The following is a 22,318-nucleotide window of genomic DNA, read 5'->3' as shown; positions in this document are numbered from 1 at the left end:
GAGAGTTTTGGAAAGTCTGCACCCAGGACAGGGGTGTAAAGAAAGCACATTGGTTTCTTATCGCCACAGAGACTGGTTGTGTAGGTGGTGGAGCAAGGTCATGAGGGGGTTTGTGGGCTCTGAGATCTGGTTCAGCTCTTGGATGGCATAAATACAGCCTCGGGGGCTAGATTAAATGACCCCCTCCTTGGACACTGCATCCTCCTGCCCAGATTTCCTGTACCTCATCATTGAAACAAAAGCAGGGCGACCCAACTGTATGGCCCCGGTGGCTTTCAGTTTCTATGCCTAGGAACCATTACATAATGAGACGTTTACTTTCATTTTCATGTTTCTGGGAGTTCCTACTCTGCTTTGTTGGTATGACTCCCTTCCCGATGTTGGCCAGACTCCTGTGAGGGTAGGGCAGCAGCTAGGGATAAACTTCAGAGCTCTTCAAACACAGCCTGGCTTCTTCTGCAGAAGTCACACAAACGCAGCTCATCTGGATTCCTGAGTCAAGTCAGATCTGTACAGGTCTGTGTGCTCTTACTGTGCCTGATGCCGTGGGAGCTCTTCACTGGATCTGTTCTCGGCTCTTCCAGCGGGAAGGTTAGGAGCTCAACTCTACTACCAGAAATCTCTTTTTCTCAAGGGAGCTGGTGAGTGAGAAGATAGATATTTGTAATTAACACAGGTCTACAAATAGGATTGTAGGCTGTAGGTCCGAGGGTGGAACAGCCTGCATGCCTAATGTGGTTGGGGTTGCCAAGGACTTAGGCTGAGGGGCAGGATGGGTGGAAGAAGACAGCTAAAAGCCATTCAGAGAACTTAATATCTGTACTATTTTCAGAAGGCATTCATAGCCAGGCTATAGAAAAGCCGGGGGGTCAAAGGATAGGGACTGTATACTGGAAACATCCGGCACTAGACGTCTCCTAATCCCCTATGAATTATCTAAACACCATTGATTTGGAGGACAAGGAGCATTCTCTAACCACAAACTCAAGAGTTCATGTGTCTTCCTGAACTTAGATTTCTATACCAAGATGTGGGCTTGACCTCTGAGAAGAACTCTGTCTTCAGAACGTCAACCTTGAACCCCAGCTCTGATTTTAGGAGACAGTAGGACTCCCCTCCTTCATGTCTCCCAATTTCTCAGTTTCTTTTATTCTTAATCTTAAGGTGGAGGGAGCTGGGTGCTTGCCTAGCATGCACAAGGCCATGAGTTCAATTCTTAGACTCCTACAAAAAAAAAAGTGCTTACTTTTAAGGTAGAAGTCATTACATTGTGTTTACAGGGTTGTTAGGACAGAGAGAAAGAGTGTGTGCAGAAGCGCGCTCCCCTCCCCAACATAGGACACTACTTTCCCTCTCATTTTGCTCCTGCTTCTCAGTGGATAGATGCACTCCCAACAGTTAGAAGAGAAGGTTCTGGGAGTTCACTCTTCTTATCCTCAGACTTGCTCATTCTCACACTAAGTACATTTTCACAGAGTTGCTGCAGGGTGGGATAGTTGCTACTCTATACACATGTTGGATGCTTGAGAAGTCCCTGTCTTAACCTGGTCCTTAAAAGTCCAGCTTCTAAGGAATCCCTCTCAGGGTTCAATTAAAGACACCAAAAAAGGCGAAGGGGGCTTGAATCTGAGGGTTAAGAAATCTACTCACAATAGGTTCTTTCTATCCATGTCTCTTTATTCTTCTCCTTATTCCTTCTTTTTCTCCCTCCAATACAAACATTTCCAGTCATATATACCCTTATAACCAGCAATTCCCCAGCCCTATCAGGTTCCAGGGATGGAGTTCTTTTGCCCCATAAAAATCAGATATGAGTTTTCACACACACACACACACACACACACACACACACACACACACACAGAGAGAGAGAGAGAGAGAGAGAGAGAGAAAGAAAGAGAGAGAGAGAGAGATCCCTGGCTGTCAGCTCAAAGGTGGGAGTGGCTAGTACTCATCAGGTGAACTCCTTAATGGAGAAAGTTAGTTAAGAAAGGAATTAAATCTCCAGGGAATCCTAGAGGGGAAGGCTAGTGTGCTATGCTAGATTTTTAGGTGATTAGTAAAGAGCTAAAAGTTTATTTTCAGTAAAATTATGAATGGGGGACGGAATGGTTTTTCTCTCTCTCTCTCTTTGGTTTTTCAAGACAGGGTTTCTTTGTAGCTTTTGGAGCCTGTCCTGGAACTAGCGGCTGGCCTTGAACTCACAGAGATCCACCTGCCTCTGCCTCCCTAGTGCTGGGATTAAAGGCGTGCACCACCACTGCCCTGGCACACGGACTGTTTTTTAAATCAGTGTGCCGCTTTTTTTATCCCAGCATACATATAAGATATCAAGTAACTAGGCAACCTATGAAAACAGTTAGGGGGACGCTAATGGCTCCAGATCTGATTAGCACATTCACTAGATGCTGCAATTTCTACCAGCCTAGGTCTGGAGTTGACACTGCCCTAAGTGGTAGAAACAAGGAGGAGACCCAGGCCTCTAACAAGCAACTGCCAGCGAGGCCCCAGGAGAAGTGCCTCCTCCCACACTGTAGCCAGAGAATTTTCTTCAGCCTGCCCTGTGCCCCAACACCTATCCTGGTGCTGGCTTGGTTTCCCGAGGTAGCAATTTCACCCCTTCTCTATGAGGTTCTGCATAGAGGGTTTGTATCCCATTTCACTATGTTTAGTCCTAGACTTGTGATTTTTTTCTTGTGTCCTGTGTCATAAATCTTCTGTGACCTGAGAGGTCTTGGCAGATCCAAAGGGACAGAGGGTTCATCTTGGTGAGACTGACAATGTCCTCCTCAACCCCTACTCACACTGTCTTCTACCTGTGAGACATTCTTCAGAATTCAGTCCCCCAGGTGCCTGGCTTCCTGGGATGTGTTTGGACTCTTTCTACACACGCTGGAGCAGGGTAAGGAGGGGGCTCAGTGCAGGTGAAAATCCCATTGAGCCACAAGATGCCTCAGAAGGTCAAGGCACTGGACACCAAGCCTGATGACTTGAATTCAGTCTCTAGGCGCTGCATGGTGGAAGGAGAGAGCCAACTCTCACAAGCTATTTTACCTCTGCTTGTACACTCCACCCCTATATACCCCTATATACACACAAAATAAATAAAATCTAATTTAAGGGAATCTCATTAAATATCCCAGAGGGATTTCTTCTTTTTTTAAAAAAATTAATATTTTACTTTTTAGAGAAGTTTTAGTTCTACAGAGAAATCAAGAGAAAGGTAGTGACTTCTTACAGACTGCAGTCCCCACACATGCATGGTCTCCCCATAGACTGCAGTCCCTACACATGCATGTTCTCCCCATAGACTGCAGTCCCTACACATGCATGCTCTCCCCATAGACTGCAGTCCGACCCCCTACACATGTGTGGTCTCCCCATAGACTGCAGTCCCCACACATGCATGCTCTCCTCATAGACTGCAGTCCCAACACATGCATGCTCTCCCCATAGACTGCAGTCCCCCCTACACATGTGTGGTCTCCCCATAGACTGCAGTCCCCACACATGCATGTTCTCCCCATAGACTGCAGTTTGTACACATGCATGCTCTCCTCATAGACTACAGTCCCCCCTACACATGTGTGGTCTCCCCATAGACTGCAGTTCGTACACATGCATGCTCTCCCCATAGACTGCAGTCCCTACACATGCATGGTCTCCCCATAGACTGCAGTTCGTACACATGCATGGTCTCCCCATAGACTGCAGTCCCCCCTACACATGTGTGGTCTCCCCATAGACTGCAGTCCCCACACATGCATGCTCTCCCCATAGACTGCAGTCCCCCCTACACATGCATGCTCTCCCCATAGACTGCAGTCCCCCCTACACATGCATGCTTTCCCCATAGACTGCAGTCCCCCCTACACATGTGTGGTCTCCCCATAGACTGCAGTCCCCACACATGCATGTTCTCCCCATAGACTGCAGTTCGTACACATGCATGATCTCCCCATAGACTGCAGTCCCCACACATGCATGGTCTCCCCATAGACTGCAGTCCCTACACATGCATGCTCTCCCCATAGACTGCAGTTCTCCCTACACATGTGTGGTCTCCCCATAGACTGCAGTCCCCCCTACACATGTGTGGTCTCCCCATAGACTGCAGTCCCCAGACATGCATGCTCTTCTCATAGACTGCAGTCCTCACATCTGCATGGTCTCGTCCATCACCAGCATCCTCACCAGAATGGTGAACTGTCGCTGTCAGGTTGTGGCCCAGAGACTATGTGACAGTTCCCTCCAGGTCGTCTTCATCCAGATGCATCTCAGCATACACCCACTTACGATGTCCCACTGAGTATTTTTACTGCCCACGATCCTTTGTGTTGCCTTTTTGCTCAGGCTTCCATGAGGGCCAACCATGGACTTGATTTTCCCATAACTTTGCCGTATCTGGAAGGTCACTCAGCATGTGTGATGTGCTGCAGAGGTCACGTAGCCTTTGTAAGTGACTTTTCTCCCCCTAGTCTTTTCATGGCTTAACAGTTCCGCTCTTGGACTTCTGAATAGTACATGGTCATCTTGGGGATTCCACATCTTCCTACCTCATTCACTTACCAAAGGGTGTCCTGGCTATTTCCCAGGTTTGTAATTATGAATAAACCATCCAGACACATCTACATGTATGTTTTTTGTGGGAACAAACATGAAAATGTATAGGAGTACATATGTCGACTGTGTTTAGTGCTAAAGGAACTGCCATGCTGTCTTCAGAAGTGAGTGTTCCATTTTCTTTTTTTTTTCTTTTTTTTGTATTTTACTTGTGGTATTTTGAGACAGGGTATCTTTATGTAGCCCTGGATGTCTTGGAACTCGCTATGTAGACCAGGCTGGTCTTGAACTTAGAGGTCAGCCTACCTCTACCTCTCAAGTGCTGAGATTAAAGGTGGGTGCTACCAGCGCCTGGCAGGGTCACAGTCTTTTATTGAATGTGACTTTGCAAGTGTTTTCTCCCACTTTGTGATCATCTTGCCAGTCTCCTGGTAATATTTGTCTTTTATAGAGCAGTAGTGGGGTTTACTGCTAGGATTTATTTTAATTTGTGCATATGTGTTTGTCTTCATGTGGGTATGTGCATGCGAATGCAGTGCCCTCAGAGTCCAGAAGAGGGTGTCAGATCCCCTAGAGCTGTAGTTATAGGTGGTTCTGAGCCACCTGATCCAGGTACTGGGGACTTGGACTTGGTCCCATGTAAGAACAGCGAGTGCCCTCAACTGCTGTCATCTTTCCACCTGGGCTCTATTTCATATTGTTCTGTCTCTGCTCTTTTAGCAGCCTCATATCATCTTCTAACTCTATGGTAAGCCTTGATTTTCGTGTGTATGTGGTAGAGAGGGTTGAACCCAGGGCCAGGTGCGAGCTAGGCAAATACTGTGCCTCTGTTACACTCTCACTTTGCAGGACACCTCCAAGCCAGGCACTGTCACCCCATGAGTGGGCTGCCACACGGTGCCACTTCTCCTTCCGCTTATTAGAGGGAGATGTGTCCAAACTTTTTTTCCCTCAAATGATAATCAAAGTAAAACAAGATGGAGAATAACATAGGTTTAAAAGTTTGGATTGAGAAAGCAGATCTTGAAATTAACGAGCAGTTTCTTGGGGAAGCAAAGCAGGCAAGTCCTGGAAACATCGATGAACAGAGCAGGGCAAGGCTCCTAGTCCTTGTGTGAGTTCCGAGAGCAGCTTCTGCCCTAAGGCAGAGTTGCGCCCTTCCCTGCTATACTAACCTTTGACCTTCTTTCCCACTTCTGCCTTCCCTCCAGTGTCTTTCCGCTGCCATGGGTCAGACTTCTTCCACATCTGATGCAAATGCCCACAATATGGCCTCCAGCTTTAATGCATTTTTCAAAACTTTCAAGATGGAAAGCAAAGTCATTTCTGAGGAGACCATCAGTTCAGTCCAGAGGTTTATAGAGCAAGGGGACATACAGAAGACAATTTCTACAATCAATGCTGCTTTGGCAGAGGTCGAGAAGGCCCCTCTGAGCATTGCCGTGACGGGGGAGACGGGGGCAGGAAAGTCTACTTTCATCAATGCCCTGCGGGGCATAGGACATGAAGAGACTGACTCAGCTAGGAGCGGAGCGGTAGAGACGACAATGGTTAGAGAGAAGTATACCCACTCGAAGTTCCCTAATGTGACCATCTGGGATCTCCCTGGGGTCGGCTCAACTACCTTTAAACCAGAAGAATATCTGAAAAAAATGGAGTTCCAGGAGTATGACTTTTTTCTCATCATCTCAGCCACTCGCTTTAAAGAGAACGATGCCCAGTTGGCCAAAGCCATTAAAAAAATGAAAAAGAATTTCTATTTCGTTCGGACAAAAATTGATAGTGATTTGTGGAACCAGAAAAGATGTACACCCAAGACCTACAGTAGGGAAAAAACCCTGGAGACTATCCGGAAAAACTGTGTGGAGAATCTCCAGAAGGCCGGCACGGCCTTCACGCATGTCTTTTTAGTCTCTAGCGTTGAGGTAGCCTGTTTTGATTTTCCTCTCTTGGAGTCCACCCTTTTGAAGGAGCTGCCGGCGCACAAGCGCCACATCTTCATGCAGTGCCTCCCTAACGTAACCGAGGCAGCTATTGACCGCAGGAAAGACGTCCTGAAACAGAAGATCTGGCTGGAGGCTCTGAAGTCTGGAGCATCGGCCACCATCCCTCTGATGGCTTTCTTCAAGGATGACATTGAGGAGCTGGAGAAGACCCTGAACCACTACAGGTCTTGCTTTGGGCTGGATGACAAGTCACTGGAAAACATGGCCAGGGATCTGTCCCTGCCTGTGGAGGAGCTTGAGTCCACCGTTAGGTCACCTCATTTGCTGTCCTGTGAGACGGGTGAGTCTGTGGGGGACAAGCTGGTGAAATACCTGGAGAAAGTGTTTGCCGTCACCGGCGGACTCATAGCCACGGGCCTTTACTTCAGAAAGAGCTACTACCTGCAAAATTATTTTCTTGACATAGTGACTGATGACGCTAAGATTCTACTGAAGAAGAAGGTTTTCTTAGAGGGGCGTGAGGACTCTGAGCGAGGCTGTAAAGATGGGGAAACTGGAAAGACGGCTTAGGGTGTTCCTGAAGCACCCTGGCCAGGCTGTGAGAACTTGTAAGACTTGGTGACCCTTGTTGGGAAAGCAGAGGACTCTGGAATGTTATGCTGTGTGGCAGTCATGTCGTGGCTAGCATGAGTCTTAGCAAAAATATGCCGGCACAAACTTTCTGGGCACAAAGTTTTCAGTAATGAGTTTTTTTTTTTTTTTTTAAGGGTCTCACTATGTAACCATGACTATCCTAGAACTCTCTGTAGACGATTCTGGCCTTGAACGCACACAGAAATCTCCCTGTCTCTCTCTCTCTGCCTCTTGAGTGGTAGGATTAAAGGTGTGTACTACCACACCTGGAAGAAATGATTTTTTTTAAAATTCATGTACCCATGGCTTGCCTTGCCTTTGTGTGCTCTACTGAGCACACTCATGAGATGAAGGACGTCTCTGTTCCTCTTATGGTTGGGATCTGTTCAGTTCATATAACAGAGGAACAGAAGACAAAAGAGAACCCGTGTCTGAGTGGAAGTGTTTTTTAAAGTACTTCCTCAGAGGTGCAAGGACACAAGACAGGGATGTAGTCTTAGATTTGCACACAGGAGGTTCAGATACTCCTCACATGTTTTTTTTTTTTTTTTTTTTTTTTTTTTTTTTTTTTTTTTTTTTTTTTTTTTTTGGTTTTTCGAGACAGGGTTTCTCTGTGGCTTTGGAGCCTGTCCTGGAATTAGCTCTGTAGACCAGGCTGGCCTCGAACTCACAGAGATCCGCCTGCCTCTGCCTCCCGAGTGCTGGGATTAAAGGCGTGCGCCACCACCGCCCGGCTACTCCTCACATGTTAACAGAGAACTTTTTGTGCATGAGGGTAGGAAAAGATACTAGTGATACAAGGGGAAGTCCCCCCAAAATGTAGAAGTGTAGGGATATTTCATTTGTACTTTAATAATTAAAGCTTGCCTGAAGATCAGAGAGTAAAACAGCCCCACTGGTCAGCCTTACAGACCAGGCAGTGGCAACACACACCTTTATTTCCAGTAGCCACACTAGTTTGCCATAGAAACCAGGCAGTAGTGGTGCACACCTTTAAACCCAGCACTAGAGAGGAATATAAGATGGGAGGAGACAGGTTTCAGGCTCAGTCTCATTCTGAGGATTCCTGGAGGCAGGATCGCCATTTCAGACCAAGGTAGAGATAAGAGCCAGTGGTTGGCTGTTTTGCTTTTCTGATCTTCAGGTTGAACCCCAATATTTGTCTCTGCGGGGGCTGGAGAGATGGCTCAGTGGTTAAGAGCATTGCCTGCTCTTCCAAAGGTTCTGAGTTCAATTCCCGGCAACCACATGGTGGCTCACAACCATCTGTAATGAGGTCTTGTGCCCTCTTCTGGCCTGCAGACACACACACAGACAGAATATTGTATACATAATAAATAAATAAATATTTAATTAAAAAAATATTTGTCTCTGGGTTTTTATTAATTGTGCTACACAGAAGTTCCTTAAGTGTGTACGAAGACACGCAGTCTCTCATCCAGTGGAAGGAATGTAAATTAGAAGCCACTTCTCAACTCTTGGGTTTGGAAAAATTTTGAAGTTGAATTTACAAGTGAGAAGATTGTAGATAAACAATTTCTGTGGTGAAGTGTTGGCATCAACACAAAAAAATCATGACCCATGGTGTGGGTAGTGATGCAAACGCTGAGGAAATCACACAGTTTCTCTTTGACACTCTTTAAACATTGCAAAATTGGCAAACACGTATATTATGCTTTGCATTACTAGCTTTGGGACTTTGAGATGAATTGAGTCTAGGGTCTGGAGAGATGGCTCAGAGGTTTCAGAGTGTATATTATCCTTGTACAGGACGTGAGTTTGGTTCCCAGCACCCATGTTGGGCAGCTCACAACCCCCTGTAACTTCAGCTCTAGAGGATCTGACACCTCTTTGGACCTCCAAGGGCACCTGCCTTCACAACCACACACCCACACTGACGCACAGACACACAATGAAACATGTAAACAAATCCTTAAGAAAAGTGGGCAAGCCTTTAAACAATTGAAATGTTCCTTAGGAGGGGGTGGGGCACCCAGACGGTTGCCTGACAACCAGACAGAAGATAAGGAACAGCACCGTCTCTGCTCTGTGTTAGCCTTCCTGGATACAAATCGCTAGATGTAGACCCCAAGTGCACAGTGAGTCATTGTTGATCTATGTAAATTCAAGACAAGAATATATTTTCATACATATTCTAATGAATACAATTCAATTATTTTTTTTTTAAGTAGAGGTAGGATGCTGCATAGAAGAGCAGGATAAATGCTAGATTTTACTGAATATAAGATATGGTCATCTAGTTGGGTACTGGTAGCACCGGTCTTTAATCCCAGGAGGATCTCTGAGTTCGAGGCCAGCCTGGTCTACAGAGTGAGTTTCAGGACAGGTAGGGCTGCACAGAGAAACTCTGTCTCAAAAAACCAAGGTCAAAGAAAAAGATATGGTCATCTAAATAGCTGCTTAGTTAAAACTTCAAGATGGCATTTCTAGGAGAAGAATAAGAAACAAAACTAATTGTGCTTGTTGGCATGAGCAAAGATTATATTTTAAGACTGAAAAATACATTCATATGAAAGTAAACATCTAGTTGAACATATCTCAGGGGCATTGTTGACATAGATATGGTCTCTTTGCAGTAAGTGTGCCATTGTAGAAGCAGGCTTTGAGATCTCATATACGTTCAAGCCACACCCAATGTCTCGGACCACTTCCTTTTGCCTGTGAATCAAGATATAAGAACGCTCGACTCCTTCTCTAGCACCATGTCTGCCTGCATGCTGCCTTGCTTCCCATCCATGATGGTAATGGACTAGACCTCTGAACTATATATAAGTGAACCACCACAATTAAATGTTTCCATTGCCATAGTCTAGGTGTCTCTTCACAGCAACGGAAACCCTAACTAAGACAGTTATGGACCCAAAGAACTGAAAAAAGCTAAGGCTGTGTCAAGGGAAGCATAACATAGCTCGAGCCTATTTCTGTTGAGCATACAAACACGGGGCTGCTTTAGGACCCACGCATGTGACAAAGCGAGGGAACCTGAGACATTAGCTAAAGCCAAGAACGTCATAGGAAAACCGAGATCCAGTGGTTTCTTTGTGTAGGTAGCTTTGGAGCCTGTTCTGGAACCCACTCTGTAGATCAGGCTGGCCTTGAACTCACAGAGATCAGTCTGCCTCTGCCTCCCAATTACTAGGATTAAAGGCACGTGCCACCATGGCCCAGCTGCTTGTTTCTGAGACAGAGTCTCACTATATAGTCCTGGCTGTCCTGGAACTCACTATGTAGTCCAGACTGGCCTTACACTCACAGACCTGCCTCTCCCCCCTGAGTGCTGGGTTTAAAGGTGTGGGCCACTACCCTGGCAAAGGGAGATTTTTCTTTGTATGAAATTTCTATCAATAATTTAGATTATTCAGATACTTAAACAGCTCCATGAATGAAAAAAGAAAGAAGGAGAACATGACTGCTTCTAGGAAGGTTTATGGAGATAAAAGGAGAGTGTAGCCAGAGGCAGGGACATTGGGAAAGTCCAGAGTAAAGTCCTGAGCTGGGCCGGTATGGAGGTGGGGAAGGGGGATCCAGGAGAACAAGGGGCCAGGAGGTTAAAGGGTAGACAAGGGGGTTAGGTAACCAAAATTGAAAGAGTATCTGGGGGGAAGGACAGCCCAGCCCCTGGGCTAGAGAAGTTTAGGGTAGGGGGTAGGGTATGCCAGCTATATCATGTAACAGGTAGGGACTGTGGGATGCTAGGAGAACCTAGCAGTCAGGTCTGATTTGGTATGTGTAGGGTCCAGAAACACTGAAGAAGACCCCAGACTCAAATAGTCTCTAAAAGCAAAGAGCGTTTATTCTGCAGAAACAGCCAGGATATGCGGGGTCAGGCACTTGGACAAGATGGCGACCCTGCACACGGGTCCTTTTAAGCCTTTCGAGACAGGGTTTCTCTGTAGCTTTTGGAGCCTGTCCTAGAACTAGCTCTTGTAGCCCCGGCTGGCCTCAAACTCACAGAGATCCGCCTGCCTCTGCCTCCTGAGTGCTGGGATTAAAGGTGTGCACCACCACCGCCCAGCTACATTGTTGGGTCCGGGGGTGGGGGGTCGCACAAAGATGAGAACACCACCAAGTCTAATAAACCAGAAGCAAACTTTATTCCAGAAACCAGATCCTAGGAAAACCAGAAGCAAACTTAAAAATAAAAAAAACACCATGGGGCACAGAAGCTTATCACCTATCTGAGACCACAGCCAGAGATGGTGTCTGTTAGACTGTGGCAAACGGCCGGTTTCTGAACCCACTTTTTATAGTAGGGGCACCAAGCATTAGCTCTGAACAAAGGAAATTTTCCTGACCCACGGGTCAGTCAACATAGACCCTAAGGAGGGGAGTGAGTTTTAACGTCAATGGGTAACTAGGCAGCTATCATGAAATACGTTTTAGAGCAGATTACAGTGAAAGTCTCTAATTGCAAGAAAACAGATGTCTTTAGCAATTAGTCAGAAAAGGGACTGCTAGTAATACTAGGAGGTTAATAAATTAGAATTATTTGGTTCTTAGGTTGAGAACTTAGAAGATAGGAGAAAGTTTTTCACACTATCTCAAGGTAAAACTCAGGTACAGGCTGCCATACTTTACAACCTCCATTATCAGAGCTCATTAGTCAAATCCGTGTTTCTACCTTGTCCACTGTTTCTCCTGGTTCCTCCAGGCAGTGTATACTGAAGCCCCACACCTCCCCTTTAATGGTGCCAGTTTCCCACAACAGAGACAGTGCCTAACCCAGCCGTCAGTATCTCTGTCTCCTAAAGGTTAACTCAGTTCACATCTGTCATTTATCAAGGATGGCCAGGACACTACCCTCAATTTGTAGGGAGAAGCTCTGGCCTTGTAAATAAAGCAGCCAGTTATAAAATGAAATGACCTAAGCTGATGGAGGCTTCCCAAGCATCTGAGAAAATAGCTCACTGTGAATGCCTGATCCTTGATCTGCTGAGAAAGCTGGTGACAGTCTGTTCTCATTCTCCTAGACTTTTAACTTTTTTTTAAAATTATTTATTTATTATGTATACAATATTCTGTCTGTTTGTATGCCTGCAGGCCAGAAGAGGGCACCAGATCCCATTACTGATGGTTGTGAGCCACCATGTGGTTGCTGGGAATTGAACTCAGGACCTTTGGAAGAAAAGGCAATGCTCTTAACCTCTGAGCCATCTCTCCAGCCCCGACTTTTAACTTTTTATTTCTTTATTTCTACATTCTTATTTCTGGAAACTACATTTTTTATTTTCTTATTCTGGGACTCTTCAACAGGACTGCTTGATGAACTGGACATGCAGGACCCATAGAGAACTGTACTTGCCTACAGAAGGTGAGACATCTTTTGGGGTTCCTGCTTCATGAAAGAGTCTGCCAGACATTCTTCAGGACACAGAAAAAAGTGACTGACAAACTGCCAATATGGGTAGAACTGTCTTTGAAATGTCCTGCTTTATGGAAGTCTGCCGGATACTACGGGCCTGTAGGTTAAAGATAGATGCTCCAATGGTACAGAAGAACTTTGAGTGACTGTCCAGGCAGTGAGATGTCTCTGTCAATTCTAGAGTTTTGGAAGTTGCTTACAATACACTTCCAGTTTACTTAGGTAATATTATATCCTTCTAGAATCTTTGATGGAGTAAAGAATTTATAGTTATAGTTTCCTTAGTTATGATAAAAGATAAAATAGATATAAATATTGTAACTGTGATTCTTGCTTGATACCTGTTTTGTTATATGTAATTTTACTATGTTAAAGTTAAAGCCTTCCTTTTAATTTAAACAGAAAAGGGAAGGTGATGTGGAATTTTCCTCTGTATGCTGTGATTACCATTAATGAGTAAAGAACCTGTCTTGGGCCTGCACAGGGAATAGAGGTAGGTGGGGAAAACTAAGCTGAATGTTGGGAAAAAGGAGGTGGAGTCAGAGAGAAGCCATAGAGCCCCGCCAGAGCCAGACAGAACTTTACCCAGTAAGCCATCACGTGGCGATACACAGATTAATAAAAATGGGTTAAGTAATATGTAAAAGTTAGTCAATAAGAAGCTAGAACTAATAGGCCAAGCAGTGATTTAATTAATACAATTTCTGTGTGATTATTTTGGGGCTAAGCGACCGGGAACTAAGTAGCGGCCTTCCTCCAACACCAGTCACCCTGAACATGGGGGCATGGGGCTTGAGAATGTGAGCATGGAAGACTGCTCCCCCCGCCCGTTGCTATAAGGTGGTGTGGGTAAGGATGTCCCCTCCAATCCCCACTGCCTGTGGCAGGTGGGAGAGCTAGCCTTGAAGTCATGACAGTGGGAGAGCTGTCCCTGCCCCTCAACATCTGCAGCATTGAGTAGAATGGCCTCTACACCTCACCTGGGCAGCACAGCAGACCTGCCCCTGGTGGCGCAGATGTGGGTGAGTCAGCCTGGAAGTCGTGAAAGGAGAACCTGCCTAGCCACTTGCTCATGCTGCTTAGGGTGAACTAGCTAGGGCAGTGCTGGAGAGCTCACCCCAGAGGTGAGGATGGGGGAGAACTGGTGGGCCGACCAACCAACCCTGCCTAGAACCACCCAGGCCTAGAACCAAGGCTATGAGTTGGCCCACCCCAACATCTACCTCATTTACGAAGGGGCTGGTTCTGCAGATCCAAAGCTACAGAATCTCCGTGACACAGGGCAACAACAGGATATCCAAGAGGAGTCCCAGTGAGAGCCCAGTATGAATAGTGTAGCAGAAACCAGAGGCCCTGAGCCAAACCAACGACTCATTGCCAGGAACACTTGCAAGTAAAGATGCATAGACCAAAGGGGTTACTGCCTGACTCACTGTGGCACACACACTACAGCTTCCATGTTGAGATTTTTCTTTTTCTTTTTTTCCCCTCTATTTTCTTTTCTCTTAAATCTTATTTTATTTTGTGGGAGAGGTTACAAGGGCAGAAGGCAGATACTAAGGGACAGGGATATGAGTGGGACTGAGTTGCCTGATGTGTAAGCCACAAAGAATAAATAAAAAGTTAAACAAACAAACACCAATCAGAACTTGTGGCTCCACCCAGAGACACAATTTTTTCTGCAACAGTGGAAAATACGGAGCCTCTTGAAGTGGCCACTGCAGAACAAGGCTCCACAATAAACAGCCCACGGATATGTCCTTCCCAGAGGGCACACACTCTTGGGACAGCATTGAAAGCAGGCAGAGGGCAGTAAATGAGGTCCCTAGAGTGAGGCTGGAAGAAGGACCTGGAATGGCCTCTGGCTTGTGTCCCTCTCTCTGGAGGGAGCTGGCTGGTTGCTGAGACACACCCGCAAGGGCCTGTAAACATCAAAAATGAAACCAACCAGGCCAGCTCAAGTTTCTTGCTGGGCAGCACAAGCATTTCCAGGAAAAGAAAACTGTTTCTGGGATTTCAGGACCCTGAGACTCAGAGATAACCTGAGCTTGGAAGTCTTGAGCACCTAGGCCGGCAGTAAAAGGTGTACCAAGAATTTATAACCTTGTGAACACTTGCAGAAAGCCTATAGGATGATAAGGATCACCCACGGTGACAGCAGGACACCAGAGCGACAAAGGTTGAAGGTCCATTGCTGGTTACTTTCCACAGGGCTACAAGGCTCCTCTTGACCTATGGAACGTAAGATATTGAGAGTGACTATAAGAAGCTTGTGGATGAATAGCACATGCATGGCAATGCAGGGAATGTGTTCCAAGGGGATGCACCTGTTGGTACCTAGGTAACTGCCCATCACCTCTGTGCTCACCCTTCCTGACCCACAGTGTGTGTGGATGGTCCGGGCTTTACTGTGGATCAGGGGGAAATGAAGAAAGAAGAGATAACTGTCACTACTGCATACACACAGTGCAGCTATATATACACACAGTGGTAGCCTGAGGTCAGTTGGCGCAGCCGTATTTGATGGGAGTGACAGGTCATTCAGCCAGCACAGCTGTTTGCATGCTTGGGAGAGCTTTTACTATTTGTACAATTTGGGGATACTGGGTTGATGGAAAATTTCTTAGGAATCATTTATGCCTTATCTCAGGGGTACTGCTTCTAAGCTTCCTCAGGAAAGTCCTGAGCATACTACCCCTCCTGCTTTCAGGGGGATATCCTCATCTGGCTCTACTTGGAGGTCTTCCTTATGCCTTGGAGGTTGTGAGAATCTAGAGGTCTCTTTTTGAGGCTCTGAGACATTCTTAAAACATCTGTCCCTGTACTTACTCAGGAACAAGATAACCAAAACAAATAAACTTAAAAAGGCCAACAAGATTCGGTGGGCTAGAAGAGTTGGCCACAGACCAGATTACAAGCCTCTTCCTACCATACACTCAGGCTATTACACGGTCTATACAGCAACACAGATTAGTCAAGTTATCTCTGCCCTACACAGAGACTTATACTGAAGGGCAAAGAATGGTGTGGAAAGATGATAAGAGAATGAGATGTCAGCTCCTGCATTGCTGGTGGGAGTGCAAGATTGTACAGCCCCTTTGGATGTCAGTGTGGCGATTTCTCAGAAAATTAGGAAACAACTTTCCTCAGGTGATGGAGGAAGGTCATTGGTTAAATAAAAAGAAACTGCTTGGCCCTCATTGGTTAGAAGATAGATGGGAGGAGTAAACAGAACAGAACGCTGGGAGGAAGAGGAAGTGAGCTCAGATTCCACAGCTCTCCTCTCGGGAGCAGATGCCTCAGAGAGATGCCATGCTCCACTCTCCCGAGCAGATGCACGTGATGAAGCAAGCCGCCAGGTTAGACATGCTGAATCTTTCCCGGTAAGACCGGTGCTCACAGATTATTAGAGATGGGTTGATGGGGATGTGAGAATTAGCCTGTAAGGGCTAAAGCTAAAGGGCCAAGCAGTGTTTAAATGAATACAGTTTGTGTGTTGTTATTTCGGAGCATAAGCTAGCCATGTGGGCAGCCAGGGTGCTGGGGACGCAGCCCCGCCGCCCATATTACTACACTCAGGACCCAGTGATACCACTTTTGGGTATATATCCAAAGGATGCTCAATTGTGCCACAAGGACATGTGCTCAACTATGTTCATAGCAGCTTTGTTTGTCATAGCCAGAACCTGGAAACCTAAATGCCCCTTGACCAAAGAATGGATAAGGAAAATGTAGTATATTCACACAACGGAGTACTACACAGCAGAAAAAAATAAAGACATCTTGAATTTTGCAGGAAAATGGATGGAGCTAGAAAACATCATTTTGAGTGAGGTAACCCAGACCCAGAAAGACAATTATCACATGTTAAAAACCACTCATAAGTGGTTTTTAAAACATAAAAGAAAACTAGCCTACAAATCACAATCCCAGAGAACCTAGACAACAATGAGGACCCAAAGAGAGACATACATGGAATTAATCTACATGGGAAGTAGAAAAAGACAAGATGTCCTGAGTAAATTGGGAGCATTGGGACCGTAGGAGAGTGTTGAATGGAAGGGGAGCAGAGAAAAATGTAGAGCTCAATAAAAATCAATAAAATTAAAAAAAAAGAATAAGGTGTCAGGACCTCCCTTTCTAGAAAAGTTGCCTTCGTACAGAGTCACTGTGGTATCATATGACCAAGGAACAACAGAATGCCAGGATTCAGCATATAAACAAATTCTATAAAGATATAAAACGAAAAACACTGTATTATACCAGAATTTGAAAAATAACTGCAGCAGCTTCAGCCTGAGGATTTTTTGGGTACTCTGACTACTAAGAGTTAATAATACATTTTTGGGGACATGGCAATCTGCCTGGACTGGCTTGAGATTTTCTTTCTGTCTAGTGTCCTTGAAGACCTAAGAGCTGCCAGCCTGAGACTAGACTGGGCTATGTGTTTGATGAGTAGAAATGATTGTAAGAGATAACTTCGTTTTCCCATGGCTGATCAGTGATGACTAGAAGGTATGCAAGCAAAAGTTAAACACACATCCACAAACAAAATATGGTCTATGTTTTGGAACAACATGAACCTGTACCTGCTTACTGAATTCTGTGTGAGTAAAGAAGCATTCTGACTGCTAGTCAGTCACGTTGCGAGATTCTCCAACAACCAAGGGCCTGGCTCAATCCTCCCTCCCAACTCCTTACCTCCTCTCTGGGACCCGGCCATTGCCAGGCTGGCCTCTGGCAGCGGTACACAGTAAGCCGCTTGTGAGAAAGAGAAAGTTGTTGCCTCTCATCTGGAAAACATGGTTCTATTTGTGTAGACAAAGAGCTTGAGGCACTATGAGTTTTCAACACACACTGGCAGCATAGGCGTGCACAGGCAAACATGTATGCATCAGACAGCAGAGCATACCTGAAAGATCTTGTTTGTGGTTGGTTTGTTATTTTTCGTTTGATTTTCATGTTTAGAAGTTTACATTATTGACTTTTAATGGGGACATTGTTTGATCTTGAATATTTTTATTAGCAAATTCATTTGCCTACTTTTTCATTCAAATTATTTTGTTTTTTAAAGGTTTTATTTTATTTTTAATTATGTGTATATGTGTGTGTTTTGGGGGTGAGGATTCTACCTGTGAATACATATGACTGTGGAGGCCAGAACCATTGGATCTCTTGGAGATGGAGTTATATATGCTTGTAAGCTACATGATGTGGGTGCTGGGAATTGAACTTCTGTTGGTGGAGACTACTTGCTTGTTCCTGGCTGCTCAGACTCAAAATAACCACACAGAAACTATATCAATTAAATCACTGCTTAGCCTATTAGCTCTAGCTTCTATTTATTTATTTATTTATTTATTTATTTTGGTTTTTTGAGACAGGTTTCTCTGTGGCTTTGCAGCCTGTCCTGGAACTAGCTCTGTAGACCTGGCTGGTCTCGAACTCACAGAGATCCGCCTGCCTCTGCCTCTCAAATGCTGGGATTAAAGGCATGCGCCACCATCTCCCGGCTTAGCTCTAGCTTCTTATTAGCTGGCTCTTACACCCTAAATCAACCCATCTCCATAATCTGTTTATCGCCACATGGCTGTGACTTACCAGATAAGGTTCCATTTGGCATCTCTCTCTGGTGGGGCTACCTGGCTTCTCCCTGACTCTCTGTCTTCTTCCTCCCAGCATTCAGTTCAGTCTTCCCTACCTACTTTATTCTGGCTTATCACAGGCCGAAGCAACTTCTTTATTCATTAACCATTAAAAGCAACACATGTACAGAAGGACCTCCCACACCAAACTTCAGTCCTCCTCAGGAGGACTATTAACAGCCAAGTCATCTGTCTTTCCATGACCAAATTATTTTAGAAGGTTTAAAAATAAAGTGTGTCTAATTGATTTTTTTTGTGTGTGTATAAAACAAAGATCGAATGGAATGGATAACAGCATGAATAACTGACACACAAATGAGAAAATTTATTTTGGAAGCTGGCGCTGTTTATCTGCAAAAGGAACATGGTCTGTTGATGTCTAAGAACTTTTTGTGTGGAAATTTAAATTTTGCTTGTCTAACATAAAAGTCCACACCCCCAGCTGTGAATCTTCAAGACATGCAAGAAAGGTAGAGAGAACTTAAAGATGCAGCTGTGGCCAGGAGAAGCCAAGAGACTGGACTCATAGAATATCATGATGTCCGGGGAGAAGGCTTCGTGGTTAACAGTGCTTACTGCTCTTATGGAGGACTTGGGTTTGGGTCCCACCGCCCACATGCTGGCTCACAAGGGCTTGTAATTCCAGTTCCAGGAGATCCGACGACGCCTCTGGGTTCCTCGGGTACCCGCATGCAGGTCATGCACATAAACTCTCACACACACACACGTGCACATGCACGCAAACACAAACACACAAACTGACACAGGCATACACCACACATACGCACACACACACACACACACACACACATACAAATTCACACAGGCCCCCCCCCCCAAAAAAAAACACGCAAACTCACACAGACACACACACAGACAGATACACAAAGCTGTAACTTCCTGGTAGTTACCTATGCATGTATACATGGCCCCCAGCACTTGACGTTTGTCCCTCAGAAATGTTGGGGCCCCTCACTGGTCAATAAGACCGCCCCAGCTTGGTGAGGTCGACTTTCTGGTTCTTGGCCTTGCTCTCATCTTTCTTATAATATGGCTATCAGGACAGACCTCTGAAAGCACAAATTCCCTTTCAGTGAGCATGCCAACCCTCATGAAGAACACATAGGTCAGCAGAGGATTCCTGAGTCTGAAGGGAAGGGATGGCTCAGAAGGAAGTTGAGTCTATGTCCTCTAGCCCAATCCACGTCACTCCGAGCTTCTTTAAAGCCAGGTGATGACCACCACTCAGATAAATGGAGATCTATTTTTAACAACAACAACAACAACAACAACAGTGTTTCTTTTTGGCTGAATTACACCTCAAATTATTGACAACAAGACTGACCACTCCAAGGAGCTGTCAGGTAGAGACGCTCCCACCGGTGTCACGGTAGACTTCTAGGGCTGTTCTCTATTCTGAGGATAGAGGCAGGAAGCTTATCTTTGGGCCCCACCACGAACTTCTCAGTTATATTGAACTGGAGATCAGCTGACTGTATGATAACTGGAGCTTGGATTCAGGTGCTTTGTGAGGTGAGGAGGGCAGAGAGGATAACAGCCACCTTTGCCCCAGGACATCAGGAGACCAGGTAGTCAGTTCCCTCGGAGCCACAGAGAATCTCCATATCACAGGGAGACAAGTGTGGTATGAGTTGGGGCCACATGTGGGAACCATGTCAACAAAATCTGTTTGATCTGGAGCTAAGGCCCCCCTCCCCCACTGTCTCTGAGAAGGACACCTTTATTTAGTTTCAAAGTAAATGACAAGTTTACATTTCAACAACTTGGGCCACCAGAAGGGGAAGGCTCTGTGTCTGCCTGCATAAAGGCACATGTGTGCGTGTGTATATGTGTTATATGTCTTCATGTGTGACACACTCTAGTTATAGGCAAACATCCACACGAAACACCTGGGAGTGAGCCTAGCACCCGCATCCCTGAGAGGTGACAGCAATGCTCACACACAGTACAGTAGAGCACACAGCAAGGCTGACAAAGCCAGACTTCTCAGTGTGCAAGACAAGCGTTCACACCTGAGCCTTTTCACGTCTTGCTGAGGGAAAGGGAGCAAGGCGGAAGTGAGGGGTTTTGAGGTGACTAGCTCCCATATGCCTTCCATGGGCAGATTATTCACAAACACAGCCTCGGGGTGGGCCACCATGTGAAGAGGTACTAAGCCTTGGTCCCAGGATGCAGCCCGAGCTCCAGACTGCCCCTCTTGGAAGGAGATTCTGGTCAAAGGCTCCCAGAGCAGGCTTCCTGTGCTCTGCGTATCTTGTGGCTGCACACTGCATCTGACTGCTAAGTCACTTTGCCTTGAGCTTTTATCTGGTGCCCAGTCTATAAATAAACCCTGCCTTGGCAGCCAGGGTCCCTCCCAGTGAGCCTTGGCTGTACTCATTCTTGGGATAAATACTTGACTGACCAGAGCTCTTGAGTTGGAATTCTAGGACCATTAAAATGGAAGAATCTAAAACATTCTTTTCAAACCTCTTGGGCACCCACTCTACTTGGCTCATGCAGGCAGGACATTGAGAACAGGATGTGGAAAGTGTTGGTGCCAGGACGAGTATGTAACTTTACAGCAGCAATGCTTCCTCAGGCTTCCTTGGAGAGCTGGCTTCCCCTGCAGAGGAGGGAGAGCCTCCAGCTCTTCCTAAAAACATCACTTATATCCTAGCAGTGAGAGTGGGGGATGTTTCTGACTCTGCTGCCTGATTTTGGGACCTATTCCTCCTGCCAGAGTGCCTCATCCAACTTTGGAGGAGGAGTGGGTGCCTTGCCTCGTCTTCCTGCAGCTTGAGATACCATGGCTGGCTGATAGCCATGGGATGCCCGCCTGTACCTGAAGAGAAACAGTGGAGGAGGAGTGGATGGGGCAGGGAGGCGGGGAGGAGAAGGCACTGGTAGGAAGGAAGGTGGGGAACTGGGAAGAGGGGAGGGAGGGAAAGCTTTGGTTAGGATGCAAAAACAAGAGAAAAATCACATATATACGTAAGACTGGGATGGGAAAGCAGGACACAACTCTACTTTTTTCCTTCTCCTTCCTTCCTTCCTTCCTTCCTTCTTTTTCTTTTTCTTTTTTTCTCCACAAGGTTCTTCTGTATCGCCCTGGCTGCCCTGAAACACACTCTGTAGACCAGGCTGGCCTTGAACTCACAGAGATCTGCCCGCCTCTGCCTCCTGAGTGCAGGGGCTGGAGCTACTGTTCTCGCTGAGTGTCCACATCTCACAACCGCCCGTAACTCCAGTTCCAGGATCTTTGGCTGATCTCTGAGGCTCATGTATGCATGTGGCGCACATACATACACTTAGGCACACAAACGGAAGCCAAAGATGGGGATGGAGGAGACAGGGGAAGCCCAGAAACAGTGAGTGGGCGAAACTGAGAGTTAGGGCCAGTGAAAGGCAGTGGAGCAGCCCAGGGAGCATGAACTGCGCTGACAATTGCATAGGCCTCGCCCAGCCACTATGTCTTGTCCTGCTTAACAGCAATGCAGGAAAACCAGCCCACTCCCCTCCGCCTGGGTACATCAGTGGTCTAGGGCATGCCCCTGAGCAAAGATGTTGCCCAGGAAGTGGGCATATACATATAGAAGAAAGTGATTTTTTTTGTTGTTGTTGAAATCATCCTGAACTGGGAAAAACTCATGGGCAGAAGGAGACCAATTAAAGGTGACATGGGGCCACATGCCTTGATCCTGTCTAGATGACAGGATCGGAGCAGGTCAGAGAAGTTTCCTTGTAGGTGCAACTTCTGGACCTGGGCTGAGTGGGGTTGGAGGTAACAAGCAAACAAGCGAGCAGGGACAGCAGCCTCCAGCAGCATTTGAAGGGCCCACAGTCCTAGAGGACCAGGCTCACTGTGACTCAACATAATGCTGTCATCTGAGCAAGAGGGGGCTCCAGAGAAGGAGGCTCATGGGTCACACCAGGAGGCTCTGACTGCAGTTTGGATGTCACTGTTCCTGGGCAGACTTCCCAGCCTCAAGCCTGGCCATCTGACAGAACCCCGCCCCTTCCTGAAGAAGAATGTGGAGGCTGTGTAGCTGAATCCAGTAAACCAACCCGTTTCTGGGAACTGAAACTGAAAGCAGCTCTGGCAGGGGCCCCTCCTCCGGGGTGGGGGGGATGGGGGCAGGCTGGGC

The 22,318-nt window shown here is 46.3% G+C and overlaps 1 protein-coding gene across 1 annotated transcript; it reads left to right on the top strand.

Moving 5' to 3' along the window:
* The first annotated feature begins 374 nt into the window (after window positions 1-374).
* Window positions 375-7,673, top strand: LOC121456859 (T-cell-specific guanine nucleotide triphosphate-binding protein 2-like). Its single transcript, XM_041665351.1, has 2 exons — window positions 375-641; window positions 5,775-7,673. The coding sequence occupies exon 2, from the start codon at window positions 5,790-5,792 to the stop codon at window positions 7,077-7,079; it is 1,290 nt and encodes a 429-aa protein (XP_041521285.1). The 5' UTR covers window positions 375-641; window positions 5,775-5,789; the 3' UTR covers window positions 7,080-7,673.
* The last annotated feature ends 14,645 nt before the right edge of the window (window positions 7,674-22,318 follow it).

The sequence above is a fragment of the Microtus oregoni genome, unplaced genomic scaffold, assembly GCF_018167655.1.
Source record: "Microtus oregoni isolate MIOR12 unplaced genomic scaffold, Mior012 000015F_ref0000493, whole genome shotgun sequence".
Classification (NCBI taxonomy): domain Eukaryota; kingdom Metazoa; phylum Chordata; class Mammalia; order Rodentia; family Cricetidae; genus Microtus; species Microtus oregoni.
The sequence above is the reverse complement of the archived record's forward strand: the minus strand, read 5'-3'. Positions and strand labels throughout refer to the sequence as shown.

What these genes read in the sequence shown, in the direction of transcription:
- LOC121456859 (XM_041665351.1), top strand. Translation starts at nt 5,790, where the DNA reads ATGGGTCAGACTTCTTCCACATCTGATGCAAATGCCCACAATATGGCC.